General features: G+C 37.3%; 2 protein-coding genes across 2 annotated transcripts in view; one reads left to right on the top strand and one right to left on the bottom strand.

Annotated features, from left to right (window-relative positions):
* LOC124787617 (bridging integrator 3-like) overlaps window positions 1–6790 on the bottom strand; it is a 59530-nt gene extending 52740 nt beyond the window's left edge. The window contains exons 1-2 of the mRNA XM_047254377.1: window positions 6605–6790; window positions 6356–6463 (exon numbers count right to left, since the gene is read on the bottom strand). Coding sequence (XP_047110333.1) covers window positions 6356–6463; window positions 6605–6612 — 116 coding nt within the window. The 5' untranslated portion in view covers window positions 6613–6790. The remainder of the gene's footprint in view (window positions 1–6355; window positions 6464–6604) is intronic.
* A 1147-nt stretch (window positions 6791–7937) lies between these two features.
* Window positions 7938–15741, top strand: part of LOC124787618 (uroporphyrinogen-III synthase-like) — a 37152-nt gene continuing 29348 nt past the window's right edge. The window contains exons 1-3 of the mRNA XM_047254378.1: window positions 7938–8441; window positions 10183–10380; window positions 10542–10825. Of these exons, the coding sequence (XP_047110334.1) occupies window positions 8249–8441; window positions 10183–10380; window positions 10542–10825 (675 nt within the window). The 5' untranslated portion in view covers window positions 7938–8248. The remainder of the gene's footprint in view (window positions 8442–10182; window positions 10381–10541; window positions 10826–15741) is intronic.

The raw sequence follows: 15741 nt of genomic DNA, 5'->3' as shown, positions 1-15741 counted from the left end.
TCATGCAAAAGAGTCACTCAAACTCTTTCTGTAAAGACTCAGAAAAAATTTATCAATCTTCACTTTTTAAGGCCTTCAATCTTCATGAAGGAAGAGAGACTCACTAATAATATGTTATCTCTGTGTTGTGTACTTACATAACTACCTGCAGTAAAAGTTGCAGTCCTGAGAATGCACTCCTGTTTTTTCTAGAGCTTTTCAAAACTGGCCAAAACCCTTCTAACGTCAATTTTCGCAGGTCAATATCTAAAAAGGGACTGAATGAAAACAAGTGAAAATTTTACAGAATGTTCTTTATTCTCATGGGAATATCTCACAAAAAAATTATGACTGAGACTCAACTACATTGAGAGTAATAGAGCAGCAAATTTCAGTAAAAATGCTACCCCTCTACATGCTCGTGCAGTGTCAAATTAGCAAACAAGGGCTTGAAATTATTACAGTTGACATTGGTCAAATGATGTTTAAATCATTACATACAATAAATGATCAAATATTTCTACTTTTAAATAACAATGGGCAGAGATAACAATTGGTAAGAGTTCTAATTCTTAAAATTAACGGTACATTTGTTGTACTACACTTGCGTACAGTATACACATAATAATGTTTCTCCATGTATACAGATTTAAAACTTCAGTTGTAACTACTTGCCAGCTGCAATTTTCATTAGGGAGTTAAACAAACATGATATTTCATTGCATAGTTTATCAGTTATATTGTGCGTTCTACCAGACACTTTGTGAATTCCATTGGAGTTACTTTTCACATTACTTTCTTTGCAGGACCCAAGACAATAAACAAGTGAATAAGAGTTTTGTAAGTGTAGATCTGAAGTGTCCCATCTTCAACTGTTTTCAAGAATAGTAGATTTTTCAAGTATTGAAATGAGTTGTTTTGTGGGTGAACTAATAAGTGAACAGTGCCATAAACAACACTACAAGAAGAAAGTGCATCAAGAATTAATAAGAGTGAGTGACTTGCCAGCTGAAGAACAATGTTTGTTAAAATTAAGAATTTTGAAAGAAATTTCTAATATTTGTTATTACCACAAAGATAAATATTTAGACAAATACAACCACATTTTTGGTAAACAGTGTTGTGACCAATTTGGTACTCAAAAAAGCCAGTTAAAAATGGTTTGCGTAAAATACTAGTAGAACACCTAAACAAAAAAAATGTGGATATTAACCTAATTCCTGGACGAGCTCTATGCCCAACTTGCGCATCAAGAATATTTGTAAATAAACCAGCTGAAAAAGTGGCAATTAGTGTTGAGAATGATCCTGAATTTCTTCCTTGGCCTTTTGAATTGGTTGAGGATGATCCTTTGCATCAAGTAGAATCAACCTGCGAAACTTTGGAATTATCTCCTTTACGTAAAATAACAAAGCTCAACAAAGACCAGTGACTATCAGTTTTACAAAGAAAAACTGATAAAATTACAAGTGCTGTCAAGCGAAAATTGGAAGAATCTTTCCATAATCCTCAGAATGGAAATAGTACAGAAAATGTACAAAGTGAGTATGATATACTTATTACCAAAATGAAAGAAAAATTCAAAGTTTCCAGTAAAGATGACAAAATTAAGATAATTAGCCTCTTGCCAAGATCATGGTCAAAGAAAAAAATAATCGAGGAATTTGGTGCATCAGAATACATGGTGAAGTTAACTAGGCAGCTAGTTATGGATCGAGGTATCTTACCACATCTTTCGAAAAGACAAGGTGCCAACAAAATAAGTGAAGTTGTTGTTAATAGTGTTAAAGAATTTTACGAGGATGATGACAATAGTCGCATGTGTCCTGGTAAAAAGGAATGTGTTTCAACTTGTGATTGACAATGTTAAGGTGCAGAAGCAGAAAAGGTTAATTCTTCTCTCGCTGAATGAGCTCTACAGCTTCTATAAACAAAAATACCCAGATAACAAAATCGGCCGCTCTATGTTTTGTGTTCTACGACAAAAGTGGTGTGTTCTTCCGGGTTCATCAGGAACTCATACTGTATGCGTTTGCAAGCATAATCAAAACACAAAGCTTATGATGGAAGGAGCAAAGCTTAATGCAAATTATAAAGACCTGATAGCTTTCATGGTATGTGATATTGATAATGAAAAATGTATGCTTGACATGTGTGCAGGATGTCATGGACCAGATACCCTACTTGATATCTTAAAAAATGAACTTGACATCTTGCCTGATGAAGTAGTTTTCAAACAATGGGTACAAACTGATAGAGTTGAGCTTATTACACAGGTAATGCCAAGTGAGGAATTTTTACAGTCTCTTGTTGATAAGTTGGTGCTTTTAAAATCACATCACTTTATCTCAAAAGCTCAAGCTCAATATTTTAAGGAAACGAAAGATAACCTGAAAGAAACCCACTGTTTAGTGATTGCTGATTTTGCAGAAAACTATACATTTACAGTACAGGATGAAATTCAAAGTTTTCACTGGACTAATGCACAAGCGACACTGCACCCGTTTGCCATCTACTTTAAAAAAGAAGACAACGTGTGTTGCAAATCTATTTGTGTAATTAGTGACCACCTAGAACATAATACCACAACTGTGTATGCATTTCAACATCACCTCATTAGAGAAATTAAGAATATCATACATAATGTTGAAAAGATAATCTACTTTAGTGATGGAGCAAGCGGCCAGTACAAAAATAAGAAAAACTTCATTAGTATCTGCCAACACAAAACTGATTTTGGTTTACCAGCAGAGTGGAATTTCTCTGCCTCATCACACGGAAAGAATTCTTACGATGGGATAGGTGGAACAACAAAAAGAGAAGTTACACGAGCTTCCCTTCAAAGACCTTACACAGAACAGATCCTGACTCCACACGATTTGTTCAAATACTGTCAACAGAATATTACTGGAATTAGATACATATTTGTATCTTCAACTGAAATTGAACAAATCAAAACAAAGCTGACTGAGAGATTTGCTTGTTGTTTACCTTTGAAAGGAACAAGAAGCTATCACAGATATGTTCCCATAAGTGACAATCAAATAAGATGTTTTGTTACTTCCAAAGGCTCCAACTCTGATGATCATCAAACTTCAATACTTTTTACAAATGTATCATCTTTTACAAATAACGATTTTGTTGTTTGTATGTATGATGAGAAGTGGTGGCTTGGAAAAATTGAGAAGAAAAGTGAAGATAACAATGATGTTTTAGTGCATTTCTTTCACCCTTCTGGTCCAAGAACTGCCTTTCAACTTTCCAAAAATTGCGCTGCTTGGGTGCCTGCAAATAAAATAGTACGAAAGCAGACTCCACTGGAACTCACACCAGTGTCTGGTAGAACACACAACATAACTGATAAACTATGCAATGAAATATCATGTTTGTTTAACTCCCTAATGAAAATTGCAGCTGGCAAGTATTTATAACTGAAGTTTTAAATCTGTATACATGGAGAAACATTATTATGTGTATACTGTACGCAAGTGTAGTACAACAAATGTACCGTTAATTTTAAAAATTAGAACTCTTACCAATTGTTATCTCTGCCCATTGTTATTTAAAAGTAGAAATATTTGATCATTTATTGTATGTAATGATTTAAACATCATTTGACCAATGTCAACTGTAATAATTTCAAGCCCTTGTTTGCTAACTTCCACTAAAATTTGCCCAACCGCCTTTGTAAAATTGCTGCCAGAAAAAAACTATGACTTATAAAAATTTTTAAAACAGTGTTTAGTGAATGTCTGCCTATAGGGAACTCATGATAAAAAAAAAAAAAATCAAGAAAATCAAAAATGTTGAGCAACAAATTTTATTCATATTGGGTGATTTTAAATGGACTGACCCCTGCCAGCAAGAGAGACCTTTGCTTTAGAATTTCTTGCTCGCATAGAAGTGGAAATGATTGGCTGTGGAAGATTTTGTGGACAGGCGAAGCCCACTTCCATTTGACAGGCTATGTCAATACACAGAATTGTCGAATATGGGCAACAGAAAATCCACACGCAAATCAACCAGTACCACTTCATCCTGAAAAGGTCACTGTGTGGTGCTGGTTTAAGGCATCATTCATCATAGGGCCATATTTTTTTCAAACCGACAGGTGTTTCCATCCTGTTACCTGTACCATCACTGGTAAGTGCTATGAGTGTCTTTTGAGCAACCACATCATTCCAGCTCTCTACCACCGTGGACGTATGGATGGGATCATTTTTATGTAAGATGGTGCACCTCTGCACATTGCAAATCCAGATAAGCAGCTGCTGAAGCACCATTTCGGAAATGCTAGAATTATCAGCCATCATTTCCCTACGGCCTGGCCATCCTGATCATCTGATCTTAACTTCTGGCTGCGGACCTATCTGAGAGATGATATGTCAGTGTTCCAATTGTGAACTTAGCTGCATTGAAGGCACACATTGTGCAACATATACTGAACATGACCCCGGAAACACTTCTATCAGTTGTGGTACAAGCTATTTCTCGATTTCAACTTGTTGCAGAAAATGGTGAATAGCATATTGAACATGTTTTGTGCCAGTCACATGGAAAGTAATAATCCGATTTGATTTTGATTGATGCTTTTTATGCAGTTTTTGGCCTCAGGACAGTTAAAAACTGATGTGATTTATGCTTTTTATGCAATTTTTGGCCTCAGGAAAATTAAAATCCGATCCAATTGTTGCTTTTTGTGTGGTTTTTAGCCTGAGGACAATTAAAAACCGATTTTCCCATCCGATGTGATATGACCTTGCCACGGTGGATGGGCTTATGTAACTAATAGTATCACACCTGTACACCATACACACAGAGTAGTGCTATTTGTTTAATGTCAACTTGCAGCTTAGGCATTGTTGTATGATTCATTTGTCATTTGTAGTCAACCACTATTAAATTATGTTGCTTACACTGGCATCTATTGCTAGCTTTTGTAACTATTTATCTTTCTTCTGCCATATGTTTGCCCCCTTCTCCGATAATATTCCACTGTGATTTGATCGCATTCTGAGCAGTGGTGTTATTTCTATCACGGTTTGAAAGTTTATCTTTAATTATAATCACCCTGTATTTTGGGAATTGGTAGTTCAGCCTACATAACACACAAATCATTACTGAAAATAGGTGCACCTGTAAAAATATATAACTCAATAAATAAAGTTGAAATGTTCCAGTAAACTGTTAGGGCTTTTAAGTAATTTCAAAAATATGTCCTTGGCTGGACCCAAAAAATATGGTAATATGTCCTGGATTGGAAGAATAAAATGGTGAGCCTACACATACATGATCCTCCCCCTGTATGGAAGACATTATTCTTTGCCATCTCATATATGAATAATGTTATATGTTTCTGGATCTCAAACCCAGTGTTCAGTGATTAATATTTCTATAGTTTAAAGATGGAAATTCAGCTCCAAAATGGTGTACAATGATTATTTGTGACTGACACTTTAGCCAACTGTTTTGATGAAACACTGTTAGATCTGTTTGAGTTCCTGTGTTACTTGCCCATGTGGTTTCTTTGAGATTAACGTACGTAACAAGAAAGCTTTTTGCTATAATTGAATCAAACATTCATGGGCTGACTAGATAAGTTTAGCAGGGCCACATGCTGTAGAGGTTTATTCTAAAAAATGATCTATTCTTCCAATCAATGACAACATGTATGTGATCATATGACCCCACGATCAAACCACAATGCTTTTGCTCATGAAGCCACATCTGTCGATAGTCCCAAATGATTCCAGTGCAGCATGCCCGCCATCAGCCATCATTAAATATCATCTTCTTTCTGTTGCCCTGCATATACACTTCATGATGCTATGAAGGCATGGTTCATAATGGCACCATAACAATTCAACTAAGTGCAGCTCTCTTGAATAATATACCCAGTCCCAATCAAAACTATTTCCTGTCTCACCCACTATCACTACCTCTTTACTTGTGAAATCCCTATATAAATGCCTTATAATTCCTCTTATCACTTGGTTCACCCTGCACTGGGTTACAAATTCTACTGACCTGGTACACTGACCCTAACATTTCCTGCAGCTCAGAGTTTACACCTCAGCCACGCCTACTTCCTCAACATCAATACATTCTTCTTCTTTACATTTTTCACACTTACATCGCAGTCACTGCTGCATATTCCATACACCTACATACATTATTATCACAGTGTTCAAAGAACAAATAAATGACGTTCTACTTTTACCTAATTGAGATGTCAAATTCGTTCACATATTGTTACACGAAAACAGGTCTAACTAAACATGCATTAACTAGAAGCCAACAATGCAGTTTTTTGTATACCCTGCCATACGCAATTTTATTAGTTAAATGCGTAAAGTAATTAATGTGTCGGACATACTGCTGCAATCTGTGGAACATGACATCCAGCTCCTTGTCATCAGCTTTGCTTATAACTTGTGGAACCCATGTTGGCTTCGTTGTCAAGTAATTCCTTTTCAACGGATTCCTGAAAGACAGTGTATCCGTCATACTCGCAACAAACAATATATACAACAATCATCAACTCCAACAATTCGCATATAATCATCAACTCCAACAATTCGCATATCAGCTGTTCTGATAAGAATAGTTTCTGCATCATTCGTACCATGTCATTTTCCTATCACTCCTCTGTTCTTTTTTAATACAGCAGCACTTTTCACAACAATGTCAAAAGCTTACGGCACACAACAATCCCTCGATGTCCACCTCACTGCAATGTGTACGTTCTTCCCTACTCCAGTTAACTCAATCGAGTCAAGGAGCGCTGGGAGCAGTATGCGTCGGGGGCTTTCGCCAGGTAGTCATTTGTTTTTTTTTTTTTTTGGGTGCAGCCAACCTTTTACTTAGCTGTGTGTGTTCCCGTCTCGCGGCACCTACGAACTGATTTCAGCGCGTTGTGTTCTTGATTACAAGTTCTTGCGTGTATAGGACCGTTTTAATTGCATTGTTACTTGTATTCTGCCTGATTTTTGTTCATTCGAAATATTGGGTGCGGTAAATGATTCTGTTGCGGCTTTAGTATGAATATTTTATTAGGCCGGTATTACACTGTCAAATTAACTTTGACAAAAAAAAGTGAACAAAAGGTTCGTTTAAGCAGCAGCCAGACAGCTTGACGTCCATGCGCAGAGCTGAAAATGCGTGTAAGTAATGTCTCATCCCGCTTCTGGTTAGTGGGAATGTGGCTGTGTACAACCGGTGTACAAGCAGTGGGAGCAAACTGCCAGATTCGCGCATGCCTCGCTTCACGTGAGTCGAGTTTAGTTTATGGCGCATTTTTCAATCGTTTCGAACTATTGCAGTTCCCTCTTTCACGTTTACATTTCATTGTTAATAGTAAGGAAAGTATATCAGATGCTTATCCACCACTATGCCCGGGAATCTATCCAGAAATGGGACGAAAAATGCAACGACCAAACACGGAATTCTACGACGTCGTAGCTGCGCATGAGCAATAAAGCATGCAAATTGCAGAATGCCGAATGGTAGCTGCTGAAACGAACCTAAATATTCATCGTATCTCTATTGACAAAGATCTTTGACATGGCGTAGGCAGGGATATTACAGAATGAAAACGTACTACGTAGCGAGAAGGAGAGGTAAACGTCAAATCTTTGTCACAGGATCCTGAAATGACAACTGACACAATAAACGAAATAAATGTCCTGAAACCAACTTCTCAGAAACATCCTTTGGAGAGTGTATTAACAACATTCAAATTCCATAAATTTTATTTTATTTATTTATTTATTTTTTTTTTTTTACTCACACTACGTAGTGGTTCTCTGAAGACACTTTTCGTTATAAATAAATAAAAGTGCAACATTAATGGAGAAATATTGTTTTACGCGATAGGAAAACTTTGCCAATTATTTCGGTGCGTAATGCATACATATATTGCATGTAAATTATCAGAAAATAGGGGGGGGGGGGGGGGAATCTAATGCGTACCTAATTATAATAGGAAATGTAAACGCTATTGTATAGCTGTAAAATTCAGAGTTTTGTCTAAGCATACCATACAGTCCACTGACATTCTGGTCACAGACGCAGAACAACAATTTCAGGCCGGTGGGGAGGGGCTTGGATTTAGAACTTTTCCATGAGTAATTGTCGCCGTCATAGGTGTTTTAAAAACAGTCAATGTTTACGTCACTATGTTTATACATGTACAAAGTGTGATCTGTATGAATGAGAGGGTCGGCCTAGCTTTATTGTGTGTATATGACTATCGCTTAATCACTAGGTTATGAAAACGACTAGGAAAGAAATCATAATTTTCAAAGCGCCCGCAGAAGACGAGGATAAAAATGGAGAAGATGCTTACAAGGTCACCTTGGAGGAAGCCGGTATCACAGCACATATTGTTCCAGTGTTAACGTTTGAATTCTTTGATTTGGATAGATTGCGTACAAAACTGCAATGTCCGGAAGAATACTCAGGTATGCCATGTAAACTAAGAAAGGTACTTATCACTGTAAATTTCTGATACATGTAAATTAATTTGGTTGTGTGTTACCTCCGATGTGTGGTTAGATTAGCTACTTGATAATTTTTCACGTTTTAAGGCAAGCAGCATAATCAGTTATTACTTGACATTTCGATATCGTAATTGTTTATTTGGTTTGACATTTTGATGATTTACATACACACAAGTGTCTGCACAGTAACATTTGGTGTAGGAGCATGGTCGGTAAAATATTGTAAACTCTAATTATCTGATATTTTCTTTGTGTGTTAAGTCATTTTACTTAAGGCCTTCTGTGTACTGTAAATGCAGGAACATAATGTTAGTTTATGTGCAGAGCAGATTTGCAACCATGTTTAAAGGTACAACTTGGGCATTTCAGTATCCTTACACAGGATGCGTTTTCCTTTACACTTTGGAGTATAATTTGCTCCTAAAGCCATTTTTTGCTTAACACGTTAGTCTTGTTTTAATGTAGTGTGTAAAGCACCACTATAAGCTTTAGCACATATGTAATTTAGGTCGCGCTGTAAACTTTGAGTGCAGATATTTAGAGAAACACTCACAAAGCATAAAGAGTAATGATGTACAAAGCACGAAAAAGACATATTGATTATCAGAAGAAATAATTGTGGAGGGTAAAACCGTAGAGTCAATGGAACTAATGGATAGTGGCTTTTAAAGGTGTAAAATATCTGACAGTGGTAAAGTGAAGAGAATATGAAATGCATGCAGGCATTTTTAATAGCAAGAATATCTTCTGTAACAAAGAAAAGTACGTCCATCTAATATAGACTTTAGTGCCAACAAGCCTTTTTCTGAAAGCATTTGTGCAGAGTCCTATCCAGAAATGAAATGTGGATGATATACAATACAGTCAAGATGACTTGAAGCTTTAGAAATATGGTACTAAAGAAGAATGCTTATGATTAGCTGACTAGATCGGATTACTACATCTACATCTGTACCCTGCAAACCACCTTGAGTTGCATGGCAGATGGTACATCCCACTGTAGCAGTTATTGGGGTTTCTTCCTGTTCCATTCATGCATGGTGCATGGGAATAATGATTGTTTGAATGCCTCTGTGTGTGCAGTAATTATTCTAATCTGACCTTCACGATCCATGTGTGAGCAATATGTAGGGGGTTGTTGTATATTCTTAGAGAAATCATTTAAAGCCGGTTCTTGAAACTTCATTAATAGGCTTGCTTGGGACAGTTTACGTCTATTTTCAAGTCTCTTCCAGATCAGTTCCTTTAGTATCTTTGTGACACGCAAATGAAGAGTTACTGATATCAATTGGGGACAATGATGTATATGGCACAACTTGACTAAAAGAAGGGGTGAAGGAATAGTCGATTTGATAATTTATGAAAGTGGAAAGGGGTGAGCAGAATAATAAAGGAAGATCATGGATTGACTACAGTAAGCAGGCTCAAAGGACTGTGAATTAAAATAGTTAGACAGTGAGGAAGACTAATGTGGAGAGATGTGTTGAGCCAAATTGAAGATCACAACAATAACAACCATTTGATGCAAATTGCAGGCACATAATTTTTGGACCATCAGTTACAAACTGTATTAAAACATAAATACTGCAGCAGATAATAACATATTGTTATAACATTTTTCACGTTCAGATAAGTTTTATAAGACGTTTCAGGAATTTGTGAAAGTTTGAAAAGTTATTGTACAAATTGCAATGTATTGCAGGGTTGATATTTACAAGTCCTCGTACGGTTAAAGCAGTTGCTCTCTCTCTGGAAGGGAAGACACCATCACATTTTGGATGGAGAAATGCATATGTCGTAGGTGAAACTACTCGTAATGTTCTACAGAGAGAACTGACAATGGAAGGCAAGGGAAGCAACACTGGACATGCTGTTGCTCTTGCTGAATTTATTCTTTCAGGTATGTTTGTTGACAGTATGGCAAGTTGCCTTTATAGATATGTTGCCCCATGAGATAAGTCTCAGCGTATTAGTTCAAACACTACTGATTTTCCCTTCAGAATGTAACCAGAGAAAATATTTGATTTCAGTGACAGCACTTTTTCTCCACTTGTTTCTCAGAAATGCAGGGGACAGAGGGCAACCACCTGCCACTGCTCTACCCCTGTGGAACACTATCAGTAGAACCTGGAGGTGATCGCCTAAGTGGTGCGTTAGCAGTTGGTGGCATCCATTTGGATCCTGTGCCATCATATCGCACTTGTCCGCATCCTGACATTGAACAAAATTTGAGAGCTATAACAAAAAAAGGACTACCAGAAATGGTTGCCTTTTTTAGCCCATCTGGAGTTCGTTTTGCGGTACCTGTGTTTCGGAAACTGGGGATTGATTTGGCTGCACTCAAGGTTTGTTGACATAATTTTTCTTGAAAAACTGAGTGATTATGTATTAATTTATATAATAGTTGTGTTTGTCTCTAGTGATTATTTCTCCTTGATAAATGAAAAATGTGATTTGCAACTCATTGATTAAATGTGGAGCATTCTTCTGCCATTACATGAAAAATTAAGCACTTGCCATGAATAGAAAAATACTGGGCTTTTTTTCATTAATAATGTAACACCTGCAGTAAGATTACAGTATTATGAAAAGAATGGCTTGCTACTCAACTTATAAAGGGGATGTCACGTTATAGAGAAGGTGTTGTGTTGGCTACAGGCACTGCAAAAATACAGTAAAATGTGAGCTTTCAGCCAAATGGAGTGCTTCTAAAGTAGAAATAGAAGGGGAATGGGAGAGGGGGGGGCAGAGAGAGAGACTAACAGGTGTGCTGGTGGAATAGAAGGCTGTGTAGTGCTGGAGTGGGTGATTAGAACGAGATAGGTGGGTGAAGGGCAGGCAGGGCTTAGCAAACATTGGGGCCAGAGTGGTTAAGGGAATGTAGGATGTATTACTGGAGAGTTCCCACCTGAGCAATTCAGAAAATCTGATGTTGTTAGTTAGGATCCAGATGGCACAGCTTGTGAAGCAGTCATTGAAGTGAAGCAAGTTGTGTTTGGACCACCCAGTTGCTGAATACGCAGCCCTACACAGTGAATGCTTTACAGCCTGAGCCATCTGGATCCTTTCTTCCATCACCAGCTCTTCTGAACTGTGTAGGAGGGAACTCTCCCAGCAATATATCCAATGTTCTTATAACACCCCCAGCCTCAACCTTTGCAAGTCCCTTTCCTTCACACGCCTATCTCCTTCCTTGCTCCCACTCAAGCACTACACTCTCTTCTATTCCACTAACAGACTCACTAGTTTCCCCCTGCTGGCTCAACTTGTATCTTTTTTTCCCTCCTCTACTTCTCTCCTTTTTCACTACGTTCCTCCCCCCTCAAACATCCTGACTGCACCTAGCTACCATACCCTGCCCACCACCATGTTTCTGCATGCTCCCACAAACAGCACTACATCCTCCCCCATGACTATCCTTCTATCCCTTACCCTCCCCGCCCCAGCCTCCTCCTTATCCTCGACACCCAGATTGCTTCTTCCATTGGTGCTTACGTGAATGTGTGTGTGTTATCTGTTAGAACAAGGCCATTTGGCTAAAAGCTCACATTTAGCTGTCTTTTTGTTATGCATGTCTGTGCCTCAACATCTCCACTGTAGGATGAGTAATAATCTGTTCTTTTCTTAATATTGTCTTTATTCCATCCTGGATTTTACATTTTTTAGTGTTTGCTTAAACTTATTCCATGATTTCTTTAAATGACCTTTGGTGAAAACAAAGATGTTTCCTTCACCAAGTTCATGATCAATGGCTTTCCTCATTCCTCAGTTGAGTGAGAAGTGCATCTCTAATAACTTCAGTGTAGACGTCAAACTACATGCGCCATTTCTTCATAATTTTTCCCTATTGTCTTTACATGGCTGCATTACACAGATGTAGCATTTTTAATGCAAAGATGCACTGTATGCTGAGTGACTAACTACTTCTTGACTGCAATAATCAGTGCATGCATGCGTACTGCAAAACGTATGTTCAAGTAGCAATTCTGATTATTTTGAACTGTTTTTGACCAACAGTAACCTCTTTGAGCTGCGAATCATGTCTGGCAGTGGACAGTTGGCAACTGTCAAAATGAGTGTGTGGGTTTTCCTCGAACTACAACTCACTGTCATTTGCACAGCTGGATATTCATTTAATGTTCTGTGGGTGTGCTGTTTAGAATTATCAATTCATCTTCAAATTTTATTTCATGTTGTAGCTAAAGAATAAAAATGTTGGATGTAGCCTATTAAAATCACGAAAGAAATAACTTTGAATAAATTGCCGTGATTACAAGCAGAAAAATTAAACTTTTCATTCATTTATATTGATATCTAATTCTGCAGAATTTATAAACAATATAGTAGATTGGTAGTGTTGGTTTTGATATTTAATTACCCATAAGTGAGAGTTCGTTTACATATATTAAATCAGTTTTCTTACAACTGAAAAGTAAAGATTTCCAGAATAACAAGTGTAACACACAGCACCTTTGTAGAGCTCTGCAAGTTCATTCAACTTATTTCATTCCAGCACAGGTATCACTTTCCTCCCTCTATTACTAACTGCATACAAATCCTAACAGACAATTCTAGATACTTCACTTGATATCGGTTCATGAAACTTTGTCTTTCGCAGGACAGTTGGCGTCTTTCTTCAAGCATCTGCCAGTTGAGGATTTTCAGCATTTCTGTCAGTCTCTTGTGTAAATTATACAAACACATGACCATCTGTCTTCCCTTCTTTGTATACATTCATTATCCTCTGTCACTCACATTTGGTGTGGGTGCCACACACTAGAGACATTTTCTAAGATAGGACAAGTGAAAGTATCCCTCCTGCTATACCCATGATTGGGACTATACGATAATTCCATTTCATATCCCCTCATGTTGTTACACCCAGGTGCTTGTATGAGTAGACTGATTTCAAATGTGATTTATTTTATTGATACATATCCTCATAGTACTACATCTTTGCAACAATTTGAAATCCTATGAAGATCTGCGTGGATTGTCACCTGCAGAAAGTGTGAGGTGACTGTTAATATTCCCTACCAGGTCATTAATGTGCAATGTGAACAGAAGGGCTCCCAACACACATCCCTGGGTCCAGGTCTGAAGTTAATCTGCTTCCATTGATGACTCACATTTCCAGATTACATGCTACATCCTTCCTACCTAGACATTCTCAATCCAGTTGTGATATTTGTTTGATGCCCCACATTATTGAACCGCTGTTAATAATGACTGGTGTGGTATGGAGTTAAATGTACGTTAGAAATCCTTCATCCACCTGATTACCTTAATGTGAGAAAAGCTTAAGTTGGGTTTATCATGGCTGAGGCTTTCAAAATCAGTGGTGGTGGCACGTGGGAGGTTATTCTGTTCAAAATATCTCGTGATGTTTAAGCTCAGAATATGTTATATGATTCTACAACAGATGCATTTCATTAATGTTGGACAGCAGTTTTGAAGATAATTTCTGCTACCCTTCTTGTAAACAGTTGTGACCTGTGCTTTTGTCCAGTCACTATGCATAGTTTTCTGTTCCTGGAATCTACAGTATATTATGATTAATATGGGAGGTAACTGCAGATTCAATGTAAACTCTTGACAGCAATTCTATTGAACCCTAGAGACTTGGCTGTACAGGACTGTCAGGACACTAACTTGGGTACCACTGACAAAATGGATCTGAAGCCATGAAGCTTGGTGATGGTGTAAGTCCTATAAGGCAACATACTTTTCCAAACAATGTATGACTTGACAGAGATCTTGTCAGTGGTAGCCGGTTGTCGTGTGCCAATGTGCTACAGCACACTGTGAATATTGCACTAAAATTATACCATTTCTCTTTGAATGTGAATCCAAAATTGCACTAAAATTATGCCATTTCTCTTTGAATGCAAGCCATAAATTGCACTAAAATTATATCATTTCTCTTTGATTTTGAGTCAGAAATTGCACTAAAATTACACCATTTATCTTCAGATGTTTGCTGGTATGCAACAGAAATGAACAAAAACGTGTTTTGTAGTGCTCTCTTCACAATAACTATAATCCAGTGTCAAGTGCTGAATGATGGTCAGCCGTGCTACGATCACCTCAAACGAGGGACGCAGCTGTCTGATTTCAGGTGTATGCTCTGATGTGGCATTATCCCTTCTGGCACTGTGAGTGTTACTTTACTTACAGCACCAAGTCAGTATTTTTCTTTGAAACTGCATTTGGAATATTGCACAACTGTACAGCATGAGGGATTTTTGAGGAACTGTCGTCATAACCACACTGAGGCCAAGTAGTTCAACATGCCAATTGGCAATTTGTGGACCTGAGTTTGATTCCTGCTATTACAAACATCCCCTCTCTTAATGTTGAACTATTAATTGTAGAATTTAAATATATTTGAACAATTCAATTTATGCATGGCAAATTAACGTATGCAATTTAGTTACTATTACTACCCTTGTAGGTCAAAAGGCTACTGGCTAGACAGTGGTAAAAAAAAAAAAAAAAGCGAATATTTGAGGAAATTCAGTATGAAAGTGTTTTCTGTAGACGATCTGCTAAACAGGCTCTTTTCCAGTAGATCCTTGGAGGAGAAAGTGAAATTTAAAAGAGTTAGGGAGGCCTACTTTGAATGTAAATCTAACAACAGAGGGGCGTGGGATGAAGCTCACTGATTTGACTTACGAATCACTGAAAATGTCACAGCACTTGCAAAATATTTTGATCAGCTTCTTAATTGTAGAGAACCAATCCGTAAGTTTGAATACTCAAACATTCATGTGAATCTAGAAAAACATTTACCCTCAACGCTTAAAGAAATTGAAGAAGTTACTAAAATCTGATGAAGCTAGTGGAATACACTCTATTACAGCAGAATTTCTGAAGTTGTCTTTACCAAAAACTAAAAAATAGACTAAAATTAATCTTTGAGAAAATTTGGAAGACAGAGCAATTCCCAAGAGAGTAGAAGGTGGCCTTGGTACATTCACTGCATAAGAGACGCAATAAATAAGATATTAACAATTACAGTGGTATTTCTTTGCAGCCATTTGCATATAACACATTTTCCAAGATTATACTAAACAGAGTAGAAACAACACTGAAGAGTAATTTAGGTGAATATCAAGGTGGTTTTAGGAAGGGCCTGAACAAATATTTAATTTGGAAGTCAGTCATTTGCCACAGAATTTGAATGATGTTCATTGATTTCCAATCGCCCATTGAGTCCATTGAAAGAAACTATAGATAAAATGAAACTATGTAAGTTGAA

The sequence above is a fragment of the Schistocerca piceifrons genome, chromosome 3 (assembly GCF_021461385.2).
Source record: "Schistocerca piceifrons isolate TAMUIC-IGC-003096 chromosome 3, iqSchPice1.1, whole genome shotgun sequence".
In the NCBI taxonomy this organism is placed as follows: domain Eukaryota; kingdom Metazoa; phylum Arthropoda; class Insecta; order Orthoptera; family Acrididae; genus Schistocerca; species Schistocerca piceifrons.
This window is presented reverse-complemented; position numbering and strand designations above follow the sequence as displayed.